The sequence below is a fragment of the Danio rerio genome, chromosome 3 (assembly GCF_052040795.2).
Source record: "Danio rerio strain M-AB ecotype USA chromosome 3, GRCz13ab, whole genome shotgun sequence".
Lineage (NCBI taxonomy): Eukaryota > Metazoa > Chordata > Actinopteri > Cypriniformes > Danionidae > Danio > Danio rerio.
Window position 1 is genome coordinate 31815656 of NC_141023.1, and position 22962 is coordinate 31838617.

At 35.8% G+C, this 22962-nt stretch overlaps 1 protein-coding gene across 3 annotated transcripts in view; it reads right to left on the reverse strand.

Annotated features, from left to right (window-relative positions):
- The window catches only part of cpt1a2b (carnitine palmitoyltransferase 1A2b), a 59572-nt gene extending 37092 nt beyond the window's left edge, over positions 1 to 22480 (reverse strand). For all 3 annotated transcript variants that reach the window (XR_015480966.1, XM_087244704.1, XM_087244703.1), the window contains exons 1-8: positions 22408 to 22480; positions 17819 to 17961; positions 17449 to 17588; positions 11519 to 11690; positions 8056 to 8157; positions 7773 to 7910; positions 6504 to 6581; positions 1426 to 1533 (exon numbers count right to left, since the gene is read on the reverse strand). Coding sequence is in view for 2 of the 3 variants with exons in the window: in XM_087244704.1 (XP_087100830.1) it covers positions 1426 to 1533; positions 6504 to 6581; positions 7773 to 7910; positions 8056 to 8157; positions 11519 to 11690; positions 17449 to 17588; positions 17819 to 17959 (879 nt within the window). In the remaining variant the exon portion in view is untranslated. The remainder of the gene's footprint in view (positions 1 to 1425; positions 1534 to 6503; positions 6582 to 7772; positions 7911 to 8055; positions 8158 to 11518; positions 11691 to 17448; positions 17589 to 17818; positions 17962 to 22407) is intronic.
- Between the last annotated feature and the right edge of the window lie 482 nt (positions 22481 to 22962).

Genomic DNA, 22962 nt, shown 5'->3' on the forward strand with positions numbered 1-22962 from the left:
TGACCCTCAAGTGTAATGCAATGTGTATTTATATAGCGCATTTATCATGTATGACCTACACACAAAGCGCTTCACAATCATGAGGGGGTCTCTCCACACCACCACCAGTGTGCAGCATTCACTTGGATGATACGACGGCAGCCACAGGACAATGGCGCCAGTGCGCTCACCACACACCAGTTATTGGTGGAGTGGAGAAACGGTGATACAGCCAATTAAGTGAATGAGAATGATCGGGAGGCCATGACGGTTAAGGACTAAGAGGGAGTTCAGCCAGGACACCGGGGTTACACCCCTACTCTTTACGAGAAGTGCCATGGGACTTTTAATGACCGCAGAGAGTCAGAACCTCAGTTTAACTTCTCATCCGAAAGATGGGTAAAGTGGTTCCAAACCTAGGTAATTTGAATACAAAATGGGATATTATGAAAAATGTTAGTAACATTTACCCACTGACATCCACAGTAAAAAAAACAAAAACAAATACAAAGTCAATGGGTACAGGTTTAAAACAATTGGTGTATTGGTGTAAATGTAATTCACATTTTAAAAATTTATTCATAAATAAAATAAAATAAAAAACTAAAGTAACACTAAACAAAAGGAAACATTTACAAACACTTTAAACATGTACAGTTGAAGTCAGAATTATTAGCCCCCCTGAATTATTAGCCCCGTTTATTTTTCTCCCCAATTTCTGTTTAAGATTTAACACATTTCTAATCATAATAGTTTTAATAACTAATTTCTAATAACTGATTTATTTTATCTTTGTCATGATGACAGTAAATAATATTTTACTAGATATTTTTTAAGACACTTCTATACAGCTTAAAGTGACATTTAAAGGCTTAACTAGGTTAATTAGGTTAACTAGGCAGGTTAGGGGAATTAGGCAAGTTATTGTATAACGATGGTTTGTTCTGTAGACTATCGAATATATATAAATATATATTGCTTAAGGGGGCTAAAAATATTAACCCTAAAATGTATTTTTAAAAAAACTGCTTTTATTCTAGCTGAAATAAAACTAATAAGACTTATATGATAAAAAAAAATATTATCAGACATACTGTGAAAATGTACTTGCTCTGTTAAACATCATTTGAGAAAATATTTAAAAAATAAAAATTCAAAGTGGGCTAATATTTCTGACTTCAACTGTAAATCAGTATGAAAAAATAAATGCTTTCAATTTAACTGTATTGATATTACAAAGAAGAATTTAAACATTTAAATATATTTATTTTACACACAAAATAATATTTGTTTTGTATGCCTGTCAGAGACAAACTGATATATGTCATGGAAATCCCAGGGAATGACTGAGGTCTGAAAATTATAGAGCAGTTTCACTTTAAGAAAGTGAAAGTGGTGTTGGGTGGGGTTCGGTTTAAATGCTGCTGAGAGCTTTGAGTGACATACAGGATTTAGCTCCTCTCGGTTGACCTTTCGGCGATACAGGAACAGGGCAGTGATAGTATTCCCAGCTCGAGCTGCCTGATTAGGAGTTGGAGTCACGTACAAGAAATCCTGTACAAAAACATGCAAACAATTTACAAAAGAAGCAAATCTGAAAGAATTAATACTTTCCACACAAAAATGTAAGTGATATTTTCCCATCCTTGTTAAATAGGATGAGAATCTGAAGGATCACTTGAATCTATATATATATATATATATATATATATATATATATATATATATATATATATATATATATGTATGTATGTATGTATGTATGTATATATGTATACAGTGTATACTAGACAGTATTTAAAAAATGTAGTAGGTGCGGTGGCGCAGTGGGTAGCGATGTCACCCTACAGCAAGAAGGTCGCTGGTTCAAGCCTCGGCTGGGTCAGTTGGCATTTCTGTGTGGAGTTTGCATGTTCTTACTCGTGTTCATGCGGGATTCCTTCGGGTGCTCCGGTTTCCCCCACAGTATAAAAACATATATACACATGCACTATAGGTGAATTGGGTAAGCTAAATTGTCCGTAGTGTATGTGTGTGAATGAGAGTGTATGGATGTTTCCCTGTGATGTGTTGCAGCTGGAAAGGTATATGTTGAATCATCTGCTAAATAAGTTGGTGGTTGATTCTGCTGTGGCGACCCCTGATTAATAAAGGGACTGAGCCAAAAAGAAAAAGAATTAATGAATGTAGTAGCGAGTACTGTATACTGGACAGGAAGCAGTAAGCATGTCTGCCATTTGAAACACAGTCAATTTCAATCGGCATACAAAAAAACTTTCAGATAAATGTGTTGACATTTAAGAGAATTTGGACTGAAATTCCAGCAGTTACCAAACCCATTAATAGCAGAATCCACAGGCAATAGATTACTTAGCTAAGGAATATAATGTGTGAACAGAAGAAAACTGGACAGAAGTTCTTTTTAGTGACGCAAGCTTCATTACTTTGGATCTGATGGGAAACATTATGCTCATCATCAAACTAAGAGACTGAACCCAGTGTGTGTAGATGCCAGGGACGGAAAACTAGTGGTTTGGTGTTGTTTTCTCCAGCACAAGTAAGTGTACTTTCAGAGCTGGGATGCGGCTGGAAGGGCATAAAAAACAATTGCTAGTAATAAATCAGGAACTAAGTGAAAGTGAGTGAGTGAGTAAGTGACTGAGTGAGTGAGTGAGTGAGTGAGTGAGTGAGTGACTGAGCGAGCGAGTGACTGAGTGACTGAGCGAGCGAGTGACTGAGTGAGCAAGTGACTGAGTGAGCAAGTGAGTGAGTGAGTGAGCGAGCGAGTGACTGAGTGAGCGAGTGACTGAGTGAGCGAGTGAGTGATTGAGTGACTGAGTGAGTGAGTGAGTGAGTGAGTGAGTGAGCGAGTGAGCGAGCGAGTGAGTGAGTGAGCGACTGAGTGAGTGAGTGACTGAGCAAGTGAGTGAGTGAGTGAGTGAGCGAGTGACTGACTGAGTGAGTGAGTGACTGAGTGAGTGACTGACTGACTGAGTGAGTGAGTGAGCGAGCGAGTGAGAGTGAGTGACTGAGTGAGCGAGTGACTGAGTGAGCGAGTGACAGAGTGAGCGAGTGAGTGATTGAGTGACTGACTGACTGAGTGAGTGAGCGAGCGAGCGAGCGACTGAGTGAGCGAGTGACTGAGCGACTGAGTGAGCGAATGACTGAGCGAGTGAGTGAGTGAGTGAGCGAGTGACTGACTGAGTGAGTGAGTGAGCGAGTGACTGACTGAGTGAGTGACTGAGTGAGTGAGTGACTGAGTGAGTGACTGAGTGAGTGAGTGACTGACTGAGTGAGTGAGTGACTGACTGAGTGAGTGAGTGACTGAGTGAGTGAGTGAGTGAGTGAGTGAGTGAGTGAGTGAGTGAGTGAGTGACTGAGTGACTGAGTGAGTGACTGACTGACTGACTGACTGACTGAGTGAGTGACTGAGTGAGTGAGTGAGTGACTGAGCGAGCGAGTGACTGAGTGACTGAGTGAGCAAGTGAGTGAGTGAGCGACTGAGTGAGCAAGTGACTGAGCGAGTAAGTGAGCGAGTGAGTGACTGAGTGAGTGAGAGAGCGAGTGACTGAGTGAGTGAGCGAGTGACTGTGTGAGTGACTGACTGACTGACTGACTGAGTGAGTGACTGAGCGAGTGACTGAGCGAGTGACTGACTGAGTGAGTGAGTGAGTGACTGAGTGAGTGAGTGACTGAGTGACTGAGTGACTGAGTGAGTGAGTGAGTGAGTGAGTGAGTGAGTGAGTGAGTGAGTGATTCCAGTCATCAATTTACATACAGGACAAACACACCAAAATGTGAAAAGCAAGTGAAAACAACAAACTTATGGCTAAGAAACCCACTATAGACTGTGAAAGTGACTGAAGAAATTCACATTAGGCGAGTGATGTCCTGTAGCAGCAGATGTGCTGAAATCATTCAAGGCAAGGACCTCTGATCTTCTCATTTTAAAGGCTTCAGAAAACATTATATGCACTTGTAATTTTCAATCAGCATCCCCTTCTCACTTCTCAAAATGCTGTCAGTGCTCTCAGTGGAAATAAGCATTTTAAAGGGGTGGTCCAGAGTGTATTTTTAAGGCTTGGTTGTGTTTATATGATGCAAAGCAATGTGTGTTCATGCTTCACTTGTGAAAAATCACGTTATTTTTTTCATATATCTTACTCTGATTATATATAGCTCCTCAGCAAACATGATCATGCAGCTACATTACACATCAGCTAAAGTTTAAAAATATGATGTTGTAGTGTACACCTTTAATTCTCCACAACTGACAGCAAACCCTAATTCACATCTGTTTTACAGTTTTTTCAGTCACTTTGGTGCATTTCTCACAACACTAGTGCATTTCTGCACAATAGTTAGTGCATTTCTCAAAACAATTAGTACAAACTGCAAAACCTAGTTTATAACCTGCAATTGTGCATCACTTGATTAAAATAGATAGTTCATTCCTCAAAATCAAGTATTGATGTCAATCAAAGTGTCAGAATCATCATATTGAAAAGTCCTGACACCATTGTTTATGAACAAGATAGTCAAATGGCTGTCATGTTTTCATTATGTCAGTTTACTCTGGACATTTTTTTCAATGCAAAAAAGTCGGATTTTGGTGACACTTCCTGAAAATGCTCAAGACAGCAGTATATACTCAGTCATTTGAAAACTACCGTAAAGTTAGTCATCACTGCATTTAGTGAGATATCTGAGTACAAGACACTGAATATGTATGTTTCCCATTTTTACTGCATTTGCTCGTTGCAATTCAAATTTATTCACAGCATTGTGCAAAATAATAAACACACCCTTATTTACAACAAACATAAACTCCCTTTGGGTGGAGCTCTGCACAACTGTAAACAATACTGCAGTACATATTGGAACTAAACCCACAACATACACAGGTCTGTAAATCATTCATGAAATTGTTCAATTTAGAAGACATTTTCAGGAAAATAAAGATTTCATTATTTTTAAATAAAATTTGCTTGACAGATTTTGACAACTAGTTCAACATTTTTGTTTGTAATGACTCAAGTAATGAAATGAGGACTATTAGTTTTATATAGAATGACTGTTCAGCATTTACAAGTTTAGTTAATTTTGACTGATGTGACATAAGCAAATGATAATGTTATAAATTACAAATAGAGTTGTGTGAAAGCAATTGATGCATGTCCAAAAACATTTGCAATTTGTTGGAAAGAATGAGAAACTGCTACTAAATAGTGTTGTGAGAAATGCACCAAAGCCACTGAGAAAAATTGTAATTTAGTTTGCAATGCTCAGTTTCTCAAAATCCAATCAATTAAATTCCAACCAACTTTATCTCTATTTCACAGATATGTCACAACCAGTGGTGGAAAGAGAACTGAAAGATCACTCAAGTAAAAGTACCACTATCTGCCTAAAAATGTAGTACAAGTTGAGTACTAGGTATCTGTTGTAAATACTACTCAAATTATGAGTGAAAAGTAGACCTTAGAAAAGTAGTGTGTAGTGAGTATTACAAAGTGAAATGCTGATGCATTTACATGTAATTTGTGGATGTGTGTAAATTTAACATTATGCAATACATTTAATTATTGCCCAGCAGGCACACAATGTCATAAGACATTAATATTAGGTTAGATTTAGGTTGTGATGTCAGGGGACCAAAATTCAAGTTTAGCAAGCATCAAAAGACAACGTTATTTTGAAGTCTAATAATGATGTCATATGACGATGGTATTTGGTTGATTTTAGGTTGTTTTAGAAAGTGATCAAAACCCAACGTCAAGCCAACATCTTTATCCAACTTCATATTGACGTCAAACATCTGATAACATTTATATGTCAGGTATGGCAACCAAAAGGATGTCTGATAGACGTCATCACGATAACGTTCACACAACGTCAACCTGTAACAACATTAGACATTGATATTTGGTTTATTTCAGGTTAAACATTGGACATTGGATATTGAATTTTAATTTCCAAGCAAAATGCAATGTCTCCACGACGTTGGGGTATAACGTCAACTTGATGTCATGTTGATGTCTTGTGCATGCTGGGTGTTTAAGACTATTTCGGTCATCATACAGCAAACATCCATCATCTTCTCATCAGTGACATGATTTAAACAGTCTCTGGGTCAAGGTTTTGGACATCGTCTTGGACACTTTTAATGCTTCCAAGCAGTAATAAATCACCTTGAGGTCTTGAGGTCGCTTATTATTATGCGATTTAACTTCTATGTGCGATTTGATTGGACAGGAATCACAGGACTGATTCTTCTAATAGTAGTAGTGGAGTAAAAGTACAGATACTGCACTAAAAATGTACTCGAGGTAAAGTAAAAGTACACATTTTTAAACTACTTAGTAAATGACAATTTCTGAGAAAAACTACTCAATTACAGTAATTTGAGGATTTGAAATTTGTTACTTTACACCACTGCTCACAATAAAGGAAAAAGAATAGTTTCATACTGATCCAATAAAAATGTGATAAGTGAAAATGAGAAATCTTAAAGGCTCACTTACCATGCCATAGTAGTTACTATTGACCATGATTGGACTCCGGCTCCGGAGGTAAACATACTCCTCCCACCAGTCACTAACCTGGAGGAAGCAAAGGATTAATTCACCTTTTCAATTTTAGAAATGACACACTGTTTTATTTTAATCAAATGTTTAAAAATAACTAAATACAACTTGAAGATCTACAACGGCTCTACATTCTTTTTATGTTAACCCTTCACACACGACTTTAACATGGTCATGTAGTTGGTTATACAAGTGTCAGAACATTGCTTTAATATATACATTTGAAGTCAGAATTATTAGTCCCCCTTTAAATATTTGGGAATGTATTTTTTTAATTCAACAGAGCAAGAAAATTTTCAAAGTATGTCTGATAATGTTTTTTCTTCTGGAAAAAGTCTTATTTGCTTTATTTCGCTAGAATAAAAGCAGTTTTTAATTTTTTTAATAACCATTTTAAAGTTATTAGCCCCTTTAAGCTATATATATATATATATATATATATATATATATATATATATATATATATATATATATATATATATATATATATATATATATATATATATATATATATATATATATTGTCTACAGAACAAAAGTATCATTATACAATAACTTGCCTACTTAAACTAACCTGCCTAGTTATGAGTTATTAAAACTATTATGTTTAGAAATGTGTGGCAAAAAAAAAATGTATGACAAAAAATAGGGCGCCTTCCTTAGATGTCTAATAATGTCTCTGTAATCATTATTTTTGTAATATATTTTTTTTATTCTTCTTATTTACACATCATTCTATTTTGTTTCTTATTCCAGTAGTCTGTCTAAGATTTTTTTTTAATGGTACTGTATTGTTTGCTAGTGTTTTGGAGCATGTTCTAGTTGGTATGAGATAATAACACTATAAAGATAATTTTGTTAACATGTATGCATGACGTACCCTATTTGATGATATGTTTTCATAAAAACTTCTTTAAATAAAAAAAATGAAAATAAAAAAGTTGAATGCTTCATGATTGTTATAAAAGGGTTGTAATTTATCAATATTTATGCTGAAATAAAATGCCTCAAACTGCTCTTGAGAGCAATTCAATTTGGTTTGAAGCATTTATCATTCGATACTAATGCATTTTTAATTAACTTAACCTATTATGCTAAGAGGTTTTAAACAGCTACGGTACTGTATGCGACTATAGTACATCCTCATGTCATGATAACTATGACAGCTAAAGTAATGACCAGAAAATAACCGATTTCATCACATACATAGTTTGTGGCCCACAGTGCTTTGAGTCTGAGGTATCTCTGCAGGCGGTTACCAAGACTTTTCTCAAACTCTGAAGTCAGTCTTCTCATTCTCTGGAAACCGTCCAAATCCAGCAGTGGCTTGACTGATTCTAGATACTAAAACAGAGAGAACAGCTGAGAAGCATTCATTGGCGCCAAATAAACCCTGCAGGCAGGGTCATTGGTAAGATAACATTTCCCAGAAAACAAGCACTCATGCATATTATAAGCACCCAACTTAATACATATTTTATTGGCTCACTCTTTCCAGTGTGTCTTTAATGGGAGGTACTGGCAGGTGCGGTAATGACGTCTGATAGCTGTACAGCAATGGCTTTCTAGAGGACAACAACTTCACTAGGGTCTGACAGGGAAGACAAGAAAAATGGTAAACAACACAAATATATACACGGTTCAATAAAGCAAATCTGATCAGATTGATTGCGAGATTTTTGTTCCCTAAATGTCTGTAATGAGATATCTCTGAAGGGTTGGCCTTGGCCTTTTCAGTTCATTCCAGATGCACTGACGTTTTTAATGCCATAAACAGGCTTCAGGATTTGCACTGGGATGTCTCAAAGAGCACAGAATTACTAAGCTCTTTGGATGTGTTTAATTTTCTTGTCGAACACTGTTCTTCTTTGAGTTCATCACCATGGTTATATTCTCTAGCTGGCTAATAGAGCCTGGGAATCTACATCACAAGTTGTAGCTGGCTATGTTTGTGGACAAAAGCAGGAGTGCTCAATGTAAACCAGTGAAAATTACAATAGAGAAAACAAATCTTTTTGAAAAAAACACACAAACACTCAAGAATAAAATGGACTAACGTGTATACACTTTTATAAACGCTCTTTGTGTGTCTGAGCAGATGATAATATGTATTCTGTCTCCAGCATCGAAGTGTAACAGGAGAAGCCAAACACAGATGCAGAGGGAGCGGATGAAATAAACAGACCAGTTTATCCGTTACTGATAGGGTATCAACAAGCTGCCGCAAGAAAACATTTCCAGATGTAATTTTCTTCATTACCTATTGTACAAGCACTTACAGTTTATTACTGATGAGTGTACAAAAAAATGTCGATCAATGGGTTTCAGGCTCCCTTTTCCTAAACACCCAGAATGCATTGTCCTGCTTACAACATGTTTCCAAGCTCTATACAGATGAGGATTTCTTGAAAATCCAAAAACGACAATGTAAAAGTCTATATAAACTCACCAGCCACCTTATTAGGTACACCTTACTAGTACCAGGTTGCACCCCCTTTTGCCTTTAGAACTGCCTTAATCCTTTATGGCATAGAATCAAAAAGATACTGGGAATATTTCTTAGAGATTTTGGTCAGTATTGACATGATAGCATCACACAGTTGCTGCAGACTTGTCGGCTGCACATCCATGATGCGAATCTTCCCGTTCCACCACATCCCAAAGGTGCTCTATTGGATTGAGTCTGGTCACTGTGAAGGCCATTTCAGTACAGTGCAGTATCAGAAGATGGTACACTGTGTGTCATAATGGGATAGGCATGGTCAGCAACAATACTCAGGTAGGCTGTGGCGTTGACATGATGGTCAATTGGTACCAATGGGCTCAAAGCGCGTCAAGAAAATATTTCTCACACCATTACACCACCACAAGGTTATTATAGTTAACAAAAAAAAGGAAAACTAACATTTTAAATAATTGTCATTAACTGAAATAAAAGTGAAAGAGAGTTTTTTTAAAAAAAACTAGAACTAACTGAAACTGTATTGTGTACATACAAAACTAACTGAAACTAAAATTATAGCAAAAACCTCCTGCATTTTCGTCTTTGTAAATGTATTTCATACATAATCTTACTGTATGCCTTTTAGAAGTAAATATAATTCGCGCTGCAGGTGTTTGACCCGTACGGCACCTCAGAGTCTGTAGTCTTGCTGCCATGGGCCAGATCTACCCGATTATAACTTTAACACATTTGTGTCCAATAATGGGGTTTGTTTCTGTATCGCGAACAAATCTTTAACAGGATCTTCTAAGTGAACCAGTTTAACTAGTACACCAAATTGAACTGAATCATTTAAAAAGTTTTTTGAAATCATTTGATTTTCGTCTCCAGTAAGCACTTATCCACAAACTACTTCCTTTTTAACAAGCCCAATACCCCCCTCTGACTCGAAATAATCCAATATATACTCTCATTCAGTTATTAAAACAGTAATGTTACACTAAGATCGAATTTGAGAAGCGGTTAACCGATTATTCTGAGCATGCGTGATTCAGTGAACCAAAGACAAACAGTACTTGACAGCATGCTGTGACTGAACTAAACTTGAACAACAGAACCGTGAGTAAACCGAGGGCTTAAATGAGAGGATCTGGTGAAAAACGTAAGTTTATTTCCTAATAGAAAATCGTAATGGAACTTAAATTAGTGAATTATGATTCAGTTGGGTTGCAAAACTTTACTGTAAGACATTTTTCAGATCATGGTGGCTTTAACTGACTGAAATTACTATTGCTGACTACATAATGTTGAGTCCTAACATCCACGTTAAAGATCTGAACTTACTATCACTACTGTGTATCTAACCTCAGACGCAGCCTTGCACAAATATTGTACTTAAGGCTGCTATCTTGTGGGCTGCTATGTTGATGCTTAGAGATAATCTTCTGCAGACCTCGGTTGTAACGAATGGTTATTTGAGTCACTGTTATCTTTCTATCAGCTTGAACCAGTCTGACCATTCTCCTCTGACATCACAAAGGCATTTGCTCCCACAGAACTGCCGCTCACTGAATATTTTCTTGTTTTCAGACCATTCTCTGTAAACCCTAAAGATGGTTGTGCATGAAAACCCTAGTAGATCAGCTGTTTCTGAAATACTTAGACCAGCCCATTTGGCATTAACAAGCCACATTCAAAGTCACTTAAATCACCTTTCTTCCCCATTCTGATGCTCGGTTTGAACTGCAGCAGATCATCTTGACCATGTCTACATGCCAAAATCCATTGAGTTGCTGCCATGTGATTGGCTGATTAGAAAATTGCGTTAACAAGCAGTTGGACAGGTTTACCTAACAAAGTGGCCAGTGAGTGTATTTTAAATAGGGAAAAATTATCAAATAAATATAGATTAATAATACACTTTGTGCCATCATACTGTTTTACAAAGTACATATAATACATAAAATACATTACATCTATTGAGAGTGCTCATCAAAATCACCCAAAACAACAACCTATGAATGTATCCTTGTATGGCTAACATTGTGGAGACCTCACAAATATAGCAATACCAGTCATTTTTATATTGTGGGGACATTTTATTTGAGCCTAATCAGGGAAATGACACAAACAACAAAGAATAATGTATTTTGAAAATGTAAAAATGCAGATTGCTTCCTGTGAGGGTTGGGTTTAGGGGGATAAAATATATAGCTTGTGCAGTATGAAAAGCATTGCATCTGTGGGAAGTCCTTATAAAGATAGCTGTACATGCATGTGTGTTCAGTAATAATCATAATAATAAGTAACATATTAAACTAGATTACATATAGATTAGATTACATACAAATTCTACTATATAAGCATGCTTTATTAATGTATTGTATTGCAGGCCAAGTAAAAATCTGAACACATGCTCAGAACACAAATCCTTTTTGTTATTGTTTCAAGAAAGAATGAACTAAGAAAAAAAAATTAAAAACCAGGCTGAAAGTAATGAAGCACTAACCGCCCACACTTTGGTCTTGGTAGACATATGACCATGTTGTTCAAACATCCACCTGTGGTAGGACAAGAGAAGCTTCAGGCAGAACCTCAGAGTCAGAATGAGAGACATCCACAGCAGAGTACTGAACAGCAGCGCCGACAGCATGGTCTGACCTTGAGGACTCAATGACAGACTGACAGTACACAAACACAGCAGAAACAATCAGCAACATCACTTCTTGGTCAACATTAGCTGCAGACAACACAAATATGACTATACCTTAATTTTTAGACTTTTTTCAAGCATGCAGATTTATGATTACACACCAAATGTGGAGCAAACAGTGGGCTTTAATAATAAATGAAATGAAACAAGTCAGAATCAGACACAAATAATCTTTCTTGTTAACACAGAATCTCTTTTGTTTTTTTGATAAAAAGTAAAAAATAAAAATAAAATACTCAAGTGACAAACAAACTTCTCAAATACTGGACTTTCAGAAAAAAAATGAAAGTGTTAAAATGTGCACGTTTACCAAGTTGCCAATCTCTAATACAATTAGAAATGTCAAGGTTAACTCACTTTTCCAAATATCAAACTATTAGGCTATTATATTTCCTTTTCATTTAACAGTCCTTTAATCTTTCTCTATGTAAATGGTATTCTTTGAGTTTCATATAGAAAACATCTAATTAAACAGCAAATAATTCTTAATAATTCTTGAAAATGACTAGAAATTACCACAGTTATTTGCAATTAAAGACCCTACGCTAAACATTTATAAACATAAAAGTGCCAGGAAGAACCAAACTGGGGTTTTCAGTGATGCTAGTGGTTCCTATCTCTCTTATCATATAAAAGTAGTGCAAGGCAAGCAAAAAGGCTAATTGGCAATTAAGTTTTTAATAAAAAACTACAAAGGAGTGAATTTTCTGAACGATGTCTGCTCCAGGATGGAGTAACACATATTCTGTCTTATGTCTTTATGATTATTAATAAAGTTGATTGTTTAAGGGCTTAGATTACATGAAGAGTTCAGATGCAAAAACTTCTAAGTGCCATCTGAAGTTTTCTTTTAAAATGAGCATTTGTGTTGTGATGTCACATTGGTATAGTGACATTAATTACATGAAAACCACGCTGAAAGCCCCTTTTGTATGCTGACATTCAAATGTTTGAGAGCACTACACTCTCTAATGCAGCCAAGCGTAAAGGAAGAGAGAGACGTTTCCGACTAAAGGTGCACCGAACCAGCTGGGGAACCTTTTCACTGAATTTTATTCTATTACTAAAAGTGTATTTTATTAATTTTCTTCACTAGAGTGGACATTGAATTCAATCGCAGAACCCATCAAGTTACTCTGTGTGGTAAAGTATTAATCTGATTTATTTCTTGATCAAAACATTATAAAGATGCTCCTTTAACTAAACTGTAGCTAAGAAATATAGCCAGGAGAGGATCCTGGTTTTTCTTTATTTAATTAAAAGATTAAATAAAGGTGATCCAGCACAGTGTTTATGTTCAGTTATTTCATAATAAAGGTCATGAAAATAATCTATTCTTTTCCATACAAGTGAAATTACTGAACATAGGAGCCCGGGAAGAATGCTAATTTTAGAAGAAAATCTCAGATGACACTAAGAGGTTTTTGCGTCTGAACTCTTTATGTAATACCCTTAGTGTCATCTCTTCTGAGAAAATATTTGTGTTTGGGCATGGCGTTTGGCCTAAAATCTCAATTAATTAAACATTTTAATTCAATTATGATTAATGATCAATGAACAATCTGGAATTCAAACACACATTGCCTAAAACGTTCAATTACTTTTTCCTCATAGGTGAAAATAAATAACTTGCACTTTTTTTTAACAAAATTAATTATATTCAGTTTTTCAGTTTCAAATTAAAAGTAGAAAATAAAATCTCTTCTAAATAAAATCACTCTTGCATATACTGTAAATAATATTTTCAACTGTATTTCTTGCATTTTCTGTAAACATATTTGAATGTAAATAATAATTTTATGTAATGGATGCCTCAAGGCATCTGTGGCGCAGCTTCCAATCATCATCAATGTAATGCAAAGTAAAGGTCAAGAACAGGTCTATCGTCCTACTTGACCAGAGATCAGATGTGACGGCAAAGTGTGGCTAACAGAGCGGGGTCACGTGACTCCACATGCGGTAGGGAAAGTAACTGAAAAAATGGACCCTGAAATATTAGACAGATTGTAGGTTCTGAATGACGATTTCGATTAACTTTTCGATTAATCGCTTAGCCCTAATATATGTTGTTGCTTTTTTTCAGTGTGTCAAATTATTTGTTTCCTCAGGATTTGTAGGACTAGTCAAGAAGTCACAGAGACCTGTCATGTGGAACTGGACGTTTGATGTTACTAGAACAGCTGTCATTAGATGTGAATTTTACTATGTCAAAGAAAAAAATATTTTTAGATTGGATTGTATGAAAGAAAACTTCAATGCTTAATTAACTGCCAGTGGAAAGATGCTTATTGTAGTACGTCCGAGTTCCACTCATAATGCTCACATTCATACTGTATAGACCATACTTTTCTAACGTCTGAGTAGTACATTTGAATTCAAACGCAGTACCTACTGAGTAGTAGGCAGTTTCCGATGCAGCCTAAAGCTGAATTTCATCTCTTGTCATCTGGACCACAGAAATATCCTCCTGTTATTGTATGTCTGATCATTGCATGCTTTGGAGATATCATTGAAGATATTGTTCAGAATTGTATGCACACATGTGGCAATTTTCAAAGTTGATCTGTGTTTGAAAAGTTGATAAAGTCTTATTTGTTTCATTTTGGCTAGAATAAAAGCAGTTTTAACTTTTTTAAAAAACATTGTAAGGTGAAGGTCAAATTTATTAGCCCCTTTAAGCTATATTTTTTTCCCGATGGTCTACAGAACAAACCATCGTTATACAATAAATTGCCTAATTACGCTAACCTGCCTAGTTAACCTAATTAACCGGTAACACTTTACAATAAGGTTCATTATTTAATGCATTTACTAACATGAACTAATCATGAACAACACTTGTACAGCATTTATTAATCATAATTGAACATTTACTAATGCATTATTAACATTCAAGTCCACGCTTGTTAACATTAGTTAACACACCCTGAGTTAACATGAACTAACAATGAACTACTGTATTTTCATTAACTAACATTTATTAACATGAATAAATACTGTAGTTAATGTATTGTACAATGTTTGTTCATGTTAGTAAATGCATTACTTAACATAAACTAATGAACCTTATTGTAAAGTGTGACCCATTAACCTAGTTAAGCCTTTAAATGTCACTTTAAGCTGTACAGATGTGTCTTGAAAAATATCTAGTCAAATATTATTTACTGTCATCATAGCAAAGATAAAATAAATCAGTTATTACAAATGAGTTATTAAAACTGTTATGATTAAAAATGTGTTGAAAAAAATCTCCTCTCTGTTAAACAGAAATTGGGGGAAAAAATAAACGGTGGCTAATAATTCAGGGGGGCTAATAATTCTGACTTCAACTGTACATCAATGCACAGTTTTGCATTTGCAAACTTTAACAAATGCAGTTGAAGTCATTTTTTTGCCCTCCCATAATTAAAAACTATGTTTCCCAAGTGATCTTTAACAAACCAAGGAGATTTTTTTTTTTATTAAAAAAATAATAATTAAGGTCAGTATTATTAGCCTGCTTAAGAAATATTTATTGTGCATTGTTGATTGTCTACACAATAAACCAGTTATACAATAACTTGACTTCCAACTTTCCTTTAGTTAACATAACCTACTTAAATCTTTAAATTAAACTTTAATCTGAATCAAAGACTATAGAATACTTAAAAGGACTGTCTAAATACAACTATCTTGCAAAATAACTAGTAAAATATTATGCACTGACTGTCACCATGGGAAAGATAAAAAGTAGTTATTAGAAATTAGTTGGTTAAACTATTATGTTTAAAAACGTGATGTAAATCAATTATGTTTTGAAGACTCGTGCTTTATGTCACGAATGAAAACAAATGAATGAAGGCGAAACTAAGTGAGTTAAATATGACTTTTACATGAGTGTGACTGAAAACTACATTTGATCAATGTGTTTCATCTATCTGTTCTCTGGATTTACTGCTTGTAAATTCAAGAGAGCATTTTCTAACGTTAAACTATGTACACTCAACTTCTGATTGATGATAATAATGCTTTAAATCGCTATTGAAAACAAAAGTCTAATACAATCAACTGTGGACATTTTGATAATTTTTCAGAACATGACTGTAGTTTAATATTTTTATTACCTGGCTTTGTCAATTTGGGGGTTAACTTCTGACGAATGCGGGAAACTGAGACATGCAGCACCATAACTGACAGAGATTACGAGTGTGCAGGAAAGGAGAGAGAGCGAGTGCGCGCGACACTGAGAGCGCGCCAAAGGAGAGAGAGAGTGCACCTGTTTAAGAAATATACGAGTTTGACCCCTGTGGGCTAACACATGTTCTTGAGTAGACGATTAATGTGCAAGCATTGTAAGATACTAACCTTAATTTTGTTGATCTAAATCGACATTAATTCTGATACATTATTGAACTTTAATTAAACAGTCAACATAATTTTTTGCCACTACAAAGATCCTTTCTTTTGCATACCGTGAAGGACCTTTGATTTTCTAAAAAAAAAAAAAAAACTTGTTCCACTGTACAGAACTTTATGTGGTATGAAGATTCCATTGCTGTTAAAGTTTTGTCAAGGCACCATTGATGCCACTAATGACCCTTCATTTTTTTATGTGTGTAGTCTTGTGTTAAAAAAATACTTCATGCATTTAGGACTATCTGAAAGCTTAATAAAAAAACAGAGCTGCTTGGGCAGCTTTTTGAGGGAATTAAAGGGCACCTAGGTTACCCCTTTTTTCAGATTTAATATAAGTCTTTTGCGTCTCTAGAATGTGTATATAAAGTTTCAGATCAAAATACCCATCAGATTTTTCATTATACCTTTTACAAGATGCTGTTTTATACTGATTTCCAGCAAGGGGTGGTTTTGTCGTACTGCGCCTTTAAGACGAGTCTTTCCCGCCCACTTTCTCGCCCACTACATGCCTCCTCCCTCAGCTGCGTCAGACAACAGACAGACTTAAAGGAAGAAGGTCTCACGTAGCGTTTGTGAGATACTACAGTAAGAACTAACCTTTACTAATCAGTATTGTGAAGTTGCATTGATGAGTCACACACAATATCGTTACAAAGTTAACGCGCGCGAGCGCACACACACAAGCACACACACACGCAGGCAGGCAAACAGACAGAGCGTGCTTAGCTTAGTTAAGGCTAACCTCAAGTACTGTGTGGATATCTGTTATGCTAATGTACAAAATAAACCTTTGCGGCTGTGCTGATGAAGTAAAGCTGAAGTAAAACGCTGTAATTAATTACACACATACTCTGTTTTAAAACACTTTAAACATGTGAAACTTACTCTTAATCACATTTGATGATGATTGCTGATCCTAGCGAACAGAAGAGACCTTTTATTCCCGGTTGCTTTGCGTATGTCTGCCTGGTCTTGTTGACATATACACGTGACTACCGGAACATGTTAATGCGCGCAGCTGTCAATCAATTCGGTGGGCGGGGGGGATCGCACACCTACGTAATGGTGCGATCGATTTGAAAACAGCTCCAATTGGCCGACCCTTTTTTTTGTAGTTAAATTGAAAAAAAAGGACTGGGTGTGTTCATATCACCCCAGTATGACGGTCTATACACTATACCAACACACAGATCTGTCCAAACAGCTTGAAAAGTTGATTTTTTACCATAGGTGCCCTTTAAAACAGAATAGGTCTGAATGAGGTTTGTTGTTCTAAGGGCTTAATCTCTATCAGCTTGAATTTTACTATGCAACTTAACCATAAGAGTTACCTAAGGGGCAGGTGTTCCTGGATCTTGGCGATGAGACCCATAGATGGATCGGACTGCATGTACATCGTGGCTAGAATTGCAATGACAATAAAAAGCCACGAGGAGGGGCTAGCTGGATAAGCACCCTTAATGATCCTGTTCTGTCCACAGAAAAGCAAAAAAGTTCATAATTATTAATGCCACTTATTTACATGCACACACGTTGCACATTTGACTATATTAGGATCTTCATGATGTCACAGAAAATGTATTGAAGAAAACTCTTCTGTGCAGATAACTAGCTTAATTTCCCAACAGAAAAAAAAACTGTTTTGTTTTTTTAGGTAATTCTATGAGTGCACTGAGTTTGATGATTTTTTTTTTCACTGACCTTAATCCTGCTGATGCGCTTCTTCCAGGATCGCAATCCGGAGAGGTAGATTTGATTGAGGGCTTGGTAAGACAGATGCAGGTTGATCCCCTCAGGACTGATGGTGAACTGAAATGCCACTGCTTGGTGAGCCTCAGCCATCACTGTGGACACAAACAACACAATATCATCAGCAAAATGAACAAAAAACTCTGTCTGAAACATGTATACTTCACTTGTGTAATTTGGTCTCAATACAGCATTCAAACTACAAAGTTTTGTTACATTTCGTTTGAAATGGTTACACTGTTTGTTAAGGCAAACACACGAGGAACAGAGTAAAAGACATGAATATCTTAGGGAAGGCCTCTCAAGTAAATTCCTGTCGATACACCATTTACGTCTAGAAACAAATTGAGGCCACAACTAAAACACCAATGACACCTAGTGGTGCATTTATGTACAACAACCATTGACATTTATTGTACAGTTGAACACAGTTTAAAAGAATCTGCTTTAAGGTCTTTTGGTTTTGAATATAAAACTGAGAATTGAAGATTTAGCATTAATTACATATATACAGAATAATAATAATAATAATAATAATAATACAACACAGAAAATGGTGCAACAGGACCAAGTTGATCACGCAACACAGTGTGAAATGGAAATGATGTGGTCTAGCAGAGAAGGTTAATGTAAACAGTTAAGACTTTTAAACAGTTAAGACGGAGGAAACCCACGTAAACACAGAGAGAACATGCAAACTTCACACAGAGATGCCAACTGACCCAGCTGAGGCTCGAACCAGCAACCTTTTTGCTGTGAGGCATTGTGGTACCCGCTGCGCCACGGTGACGCCCCCAGTTAGACTTGTGTAAAAAAAACTTGTTCAATTCTCCCTTTTCTGTCCACCATTTACAAATACTTTGATAGCAAATACCGAACAAGACAAAGTTAAAATTCTTTATAAAATCTGGAGCATTTGTCAGTTGACATTAAAAGGGTTTTTTCAGAATGTGTCTTAATTGAGAATAAGCATTCATCCCCCACACAAACACACACCCAACACAAACATGAGCCTATTCTTATAAAAGACAGAACTTACTGGATAATTTTGTAATTAAATTAACCAATTCTATTTTTTCAGGCCATGAACAGTTAATGAGTGCCAAAATGGAAATAATATAATTCAGTCAATTTTTATTTATGATATTTTATTTAAAGATCACTATTTTATATCAGGGATGCTTTCAAATAGATTTAAACGCTGGTAAAGTAAAAACATAAATAAATAAACACTTTAATTTTGCTTAAATATGCATTGAACATTACATCATTTCACTAAGATTTGTGACTTAACCCTCCTTCTAAATAATGTACTCTGCTCAGATTGGTCAGATGGACCAGCTTTTGATTGGCCACCACTATTTTTACCATACCACATCAAATTTTTTCAGAGATGGGTTGCAGCTGGAAGGGCATCCGCTGCGTAAAACATCCTGAATAAGTTGGTGGTTCATTCCGCTGTGGCAACCCCGGATTAATAAAGAAACAAAGCCGAAAGGAAAATGAATGAATGAATATCAAATTTTATAATATTTATATTTTTTATATCAGAGCGTCAGTTTGATTATGAAATTAAAATAATCAACCCAAACTGCACATACAAGATTTAAGCAAGACATTTCTTAGTGTTTTCTTGTTGTCATGGTCAGACAGACATCAGACATGATCAGATGTTTTGAGTAACTGAGTAGCTGTGAACACTCAGTGGATAATTCTGAGCTCTTGTAAAATCATAAATTTCTTAATTTTCCTTTGGATTACTGCCTTATTTATTAGTTGCCACAGCGGAATAAACCACCAACTATTAGCTTATGTTTTACGCAGCGGATGCCCTTCCATACTGGATGTCTTTGGACTGTGGGGGAGACCAGAGCATCCGGAGGAAACCCATGCAAACACTGGGAGAACTCCATGCAAACTCCACACAGAAATGCCAACTGACCTAGCCGAGACTCGAACCAGCATCCTTCTTGCTGTAAGGCAACATTGCTAACCACTGAGCCACCATGCCACCCTCTCTAGTACACTCTCTCATACTAAAAGTTGAAACTAAGTGTAATAGATTAATTTAGCAGCTTCAGTGATTAAAACATATAATAATAACATATAACAAATAGTTTTTATGAAAATAAATAATTATTTTTTAATGCTTTTGACACAACTTACACAACACAGACCGACAGGAAGTAATCAGTTCATCAACTGTATGTGATTTTTAGTTTGTAAAGGTCATGTTCCGGGCAAAGTAGATGTTGTCCTCGGGCAGCAAATACGATCATTATCTGGCATTATACAAATTTGTTACTGATCTACAGTTATCTAATCAATACTTTCTTTTAGAGGACAATAATAACCTTTATTATGCACTTTGATCTTTTAAACTTTGCAGACCTTTTACATCACATACAGTTATGTGCACTACATTCTAAATTATAGCAGCATAACTGGACTATTTTATTTAAAAAATGTTTACATACTCTGCAGTAATGTAACCTATGTCCACCTCTAGACATTTACAGTTTCATCAAACAAACCCTATGCCCAAACGTATGCCCTTAAAAGTGAAGAGCCAAGAAACCTTAGTCAAAAAACATACTGAGCAGAAAGAAAGAAAGAAAGAAAGAAAGAAAGAAAGAAAGAAAGAAAGAAAGAAAGAAAGAAGAGAGCTTTTTTTGTTTCAGGGATAGTTCACCCAAAAATGAAAATTCTGTCATTTACTCACCCTTAACTTGTTTCAAACCGTTATGTATTTATTTATTCAGTTGAACACAAAAGATATGTTGAAAAATGTTTGAAACCTGTAACCACTGACTTTTAAGGGCATATTCTGCTATTAAAGTCCCCATGAACTGGAAGCTGCGACAGTTATTTTATTGGTATTGTCATGCAGTTCCTATAAAAATGAAATATTAAATAAGAAAACAGTGGGTGTGGCTTGTTTTTTTCTACTGTGGGCTGATTGGATGTAGTTAAGTAGGCATTTCATTCAGAAAAATCGGGAAAAGTGTTAAGGGAAAATTATTACAACCTAACAGACTTCTCCTCCTCACTCTTACGGTTTGTTGTCAAAACTGACAGCTGGAGCAGTGGGTTTACATATGTTAGCCACACCCATTTGCTAACATATACATAATTTGACAATGAGCTATATGCGCAGCTAGTGTTTTTCAGCCAACGATGAACTTCCAGTGAAAGCTTTATGTATAAGGCTTCATTTATAAGGTTCCTTTTACAGCATCGATGTTGTGATGCAATTCAAATATAATCAGTTAAATAGACTTAAGCATCCATTTTGTTGTTAAAGCGTAAAAAGAGACGAAAGACCACTTAAAAGCAGACGGCATCATTAGCAGCAGTCTAGCGCAAAAACTATTAAAATACTGGGGCAAAATATAATTTAATGCAGTGCTTCTTGTATGGTCTAATACCCACTTTATATCGTATCTGAGGCAGGCAGTGTTGCTGTTTTTTTTTTTTTTTTTCCAGAAATCAGATTTTAAACGCTGCTATTTTGTATGAGATGACAATTAACCGGAAGCCTGGGGCTGGCTTACTGAAATTAAAAGTCTGTGTGCAAATACCTCATTTAACTGGAAACAAACAGGAAGTGCATTTTCAGATTTTAATTAAAGATTAGAAGAAAACTATTTTTTTCTTAGGGACATGCACAGATTAATTATTTACCTCAAAACTAGCAATGTGAGCTAACAAAATTATGTGTTTAATTCAGATATATTGGGGAGTTTAAACAGTTTCAACTGCTGGAGGGTTGTGGAGGTATAAATAGTGTGTACTTTATTGGGAGGGTGAACTATCCCTTTAATTGTCAGATAGGGATCTAGCAGGAAACGTCAGAAATGTTAACGAGAAAGGTGTGAATGCTGTTAAACTGGTAAAACAGTAGTAGGCCCAACGATTTCCATGTCTAGAGCCCGCGCGCGCAATGGAGCGCTGCCGTCCACAGACTCATCTCAAGTGCTTTTAAAAGGAAGCACGAGACCACTCGGAGATGTCGTTGCAGTGACGTGTCGCCTGACGTAATCTTTAATTTAAGAGGAAACCCTGAAATCTCGGAAGAAAAAAGTAATTTTCAAAGGAACTCTGACAGCTCGCCTCGAACAAGTTTATGTTGTGCATGCCGATAATAGTTTATTTTGCACATGGACAATACCTACTGTAGATAAACAGCATCACAAGAAAAAAATAAGTAGCCCAATAAGATACGCAAAAAGTTCCCAAGTTGCGTGCTAGTTTACGCTATTACACAGACAAAAAGTGTTAGCAAATAAAGTTGCCCCAAATTTAATTTCTACCTTTAAATGTGTTCATTCAACGAATGGCTTCACTGAATAAGTAAGCAAGCAGAGAGGAATATTTCTGTTGGCTACATTAACCCACGCCTTCAGCTGTCGGGAATATTCCAGAAGGCTTTATGTCATACTTACACAACACATCATAATAGTCTAACCGGTTGCAGTTTTTTAAGTTCCTAAAATAGAAACAGAACTTCACCACAGAAGCATTACGTCCGTAAATCATACCTGTGAGTTTGTTGAATGAAAGTTCGGGAACAGCTTCTTCCGACTGATGTAAACTTTGCGATCTCCACACTTTGACTTGCAGCAACACATACCTGAGGTAAAATGTGTATAAACACTGCCTCTCATTTCAATACGCGATGACATCACGCGCCACTGATGTAGCCTATAGGCATCCAAGTCATTACTTCTGCTGGCAAAATTCAGTATTCACAAAAGCAAGTTCAATGATTGCAAGTCTATTATTTTGAGGTCAAAATTTTAGCTGTATATAAAAACTATCTGTAATCTGAGAAATAAGAAAGCTGTTAAGTGTATTAATGTATACAAACATTTACATCTTTTTATTTAAAAATTGCCTATTTATTTAAGCACATTTCCCCCAAACAATGATAGCCTCTTTGGTAACATCTTTTTTCTTACAAAGAAAATGGTATGAAAACTATATTATATAAGTGAGATAATTCCTAAATTTAAATACCTTGTTATCTTTTTAATGACTTTTTGATCAACAACTTCATTTTGTATAAGTGACTTTGATATAATTAAACAAAGTTA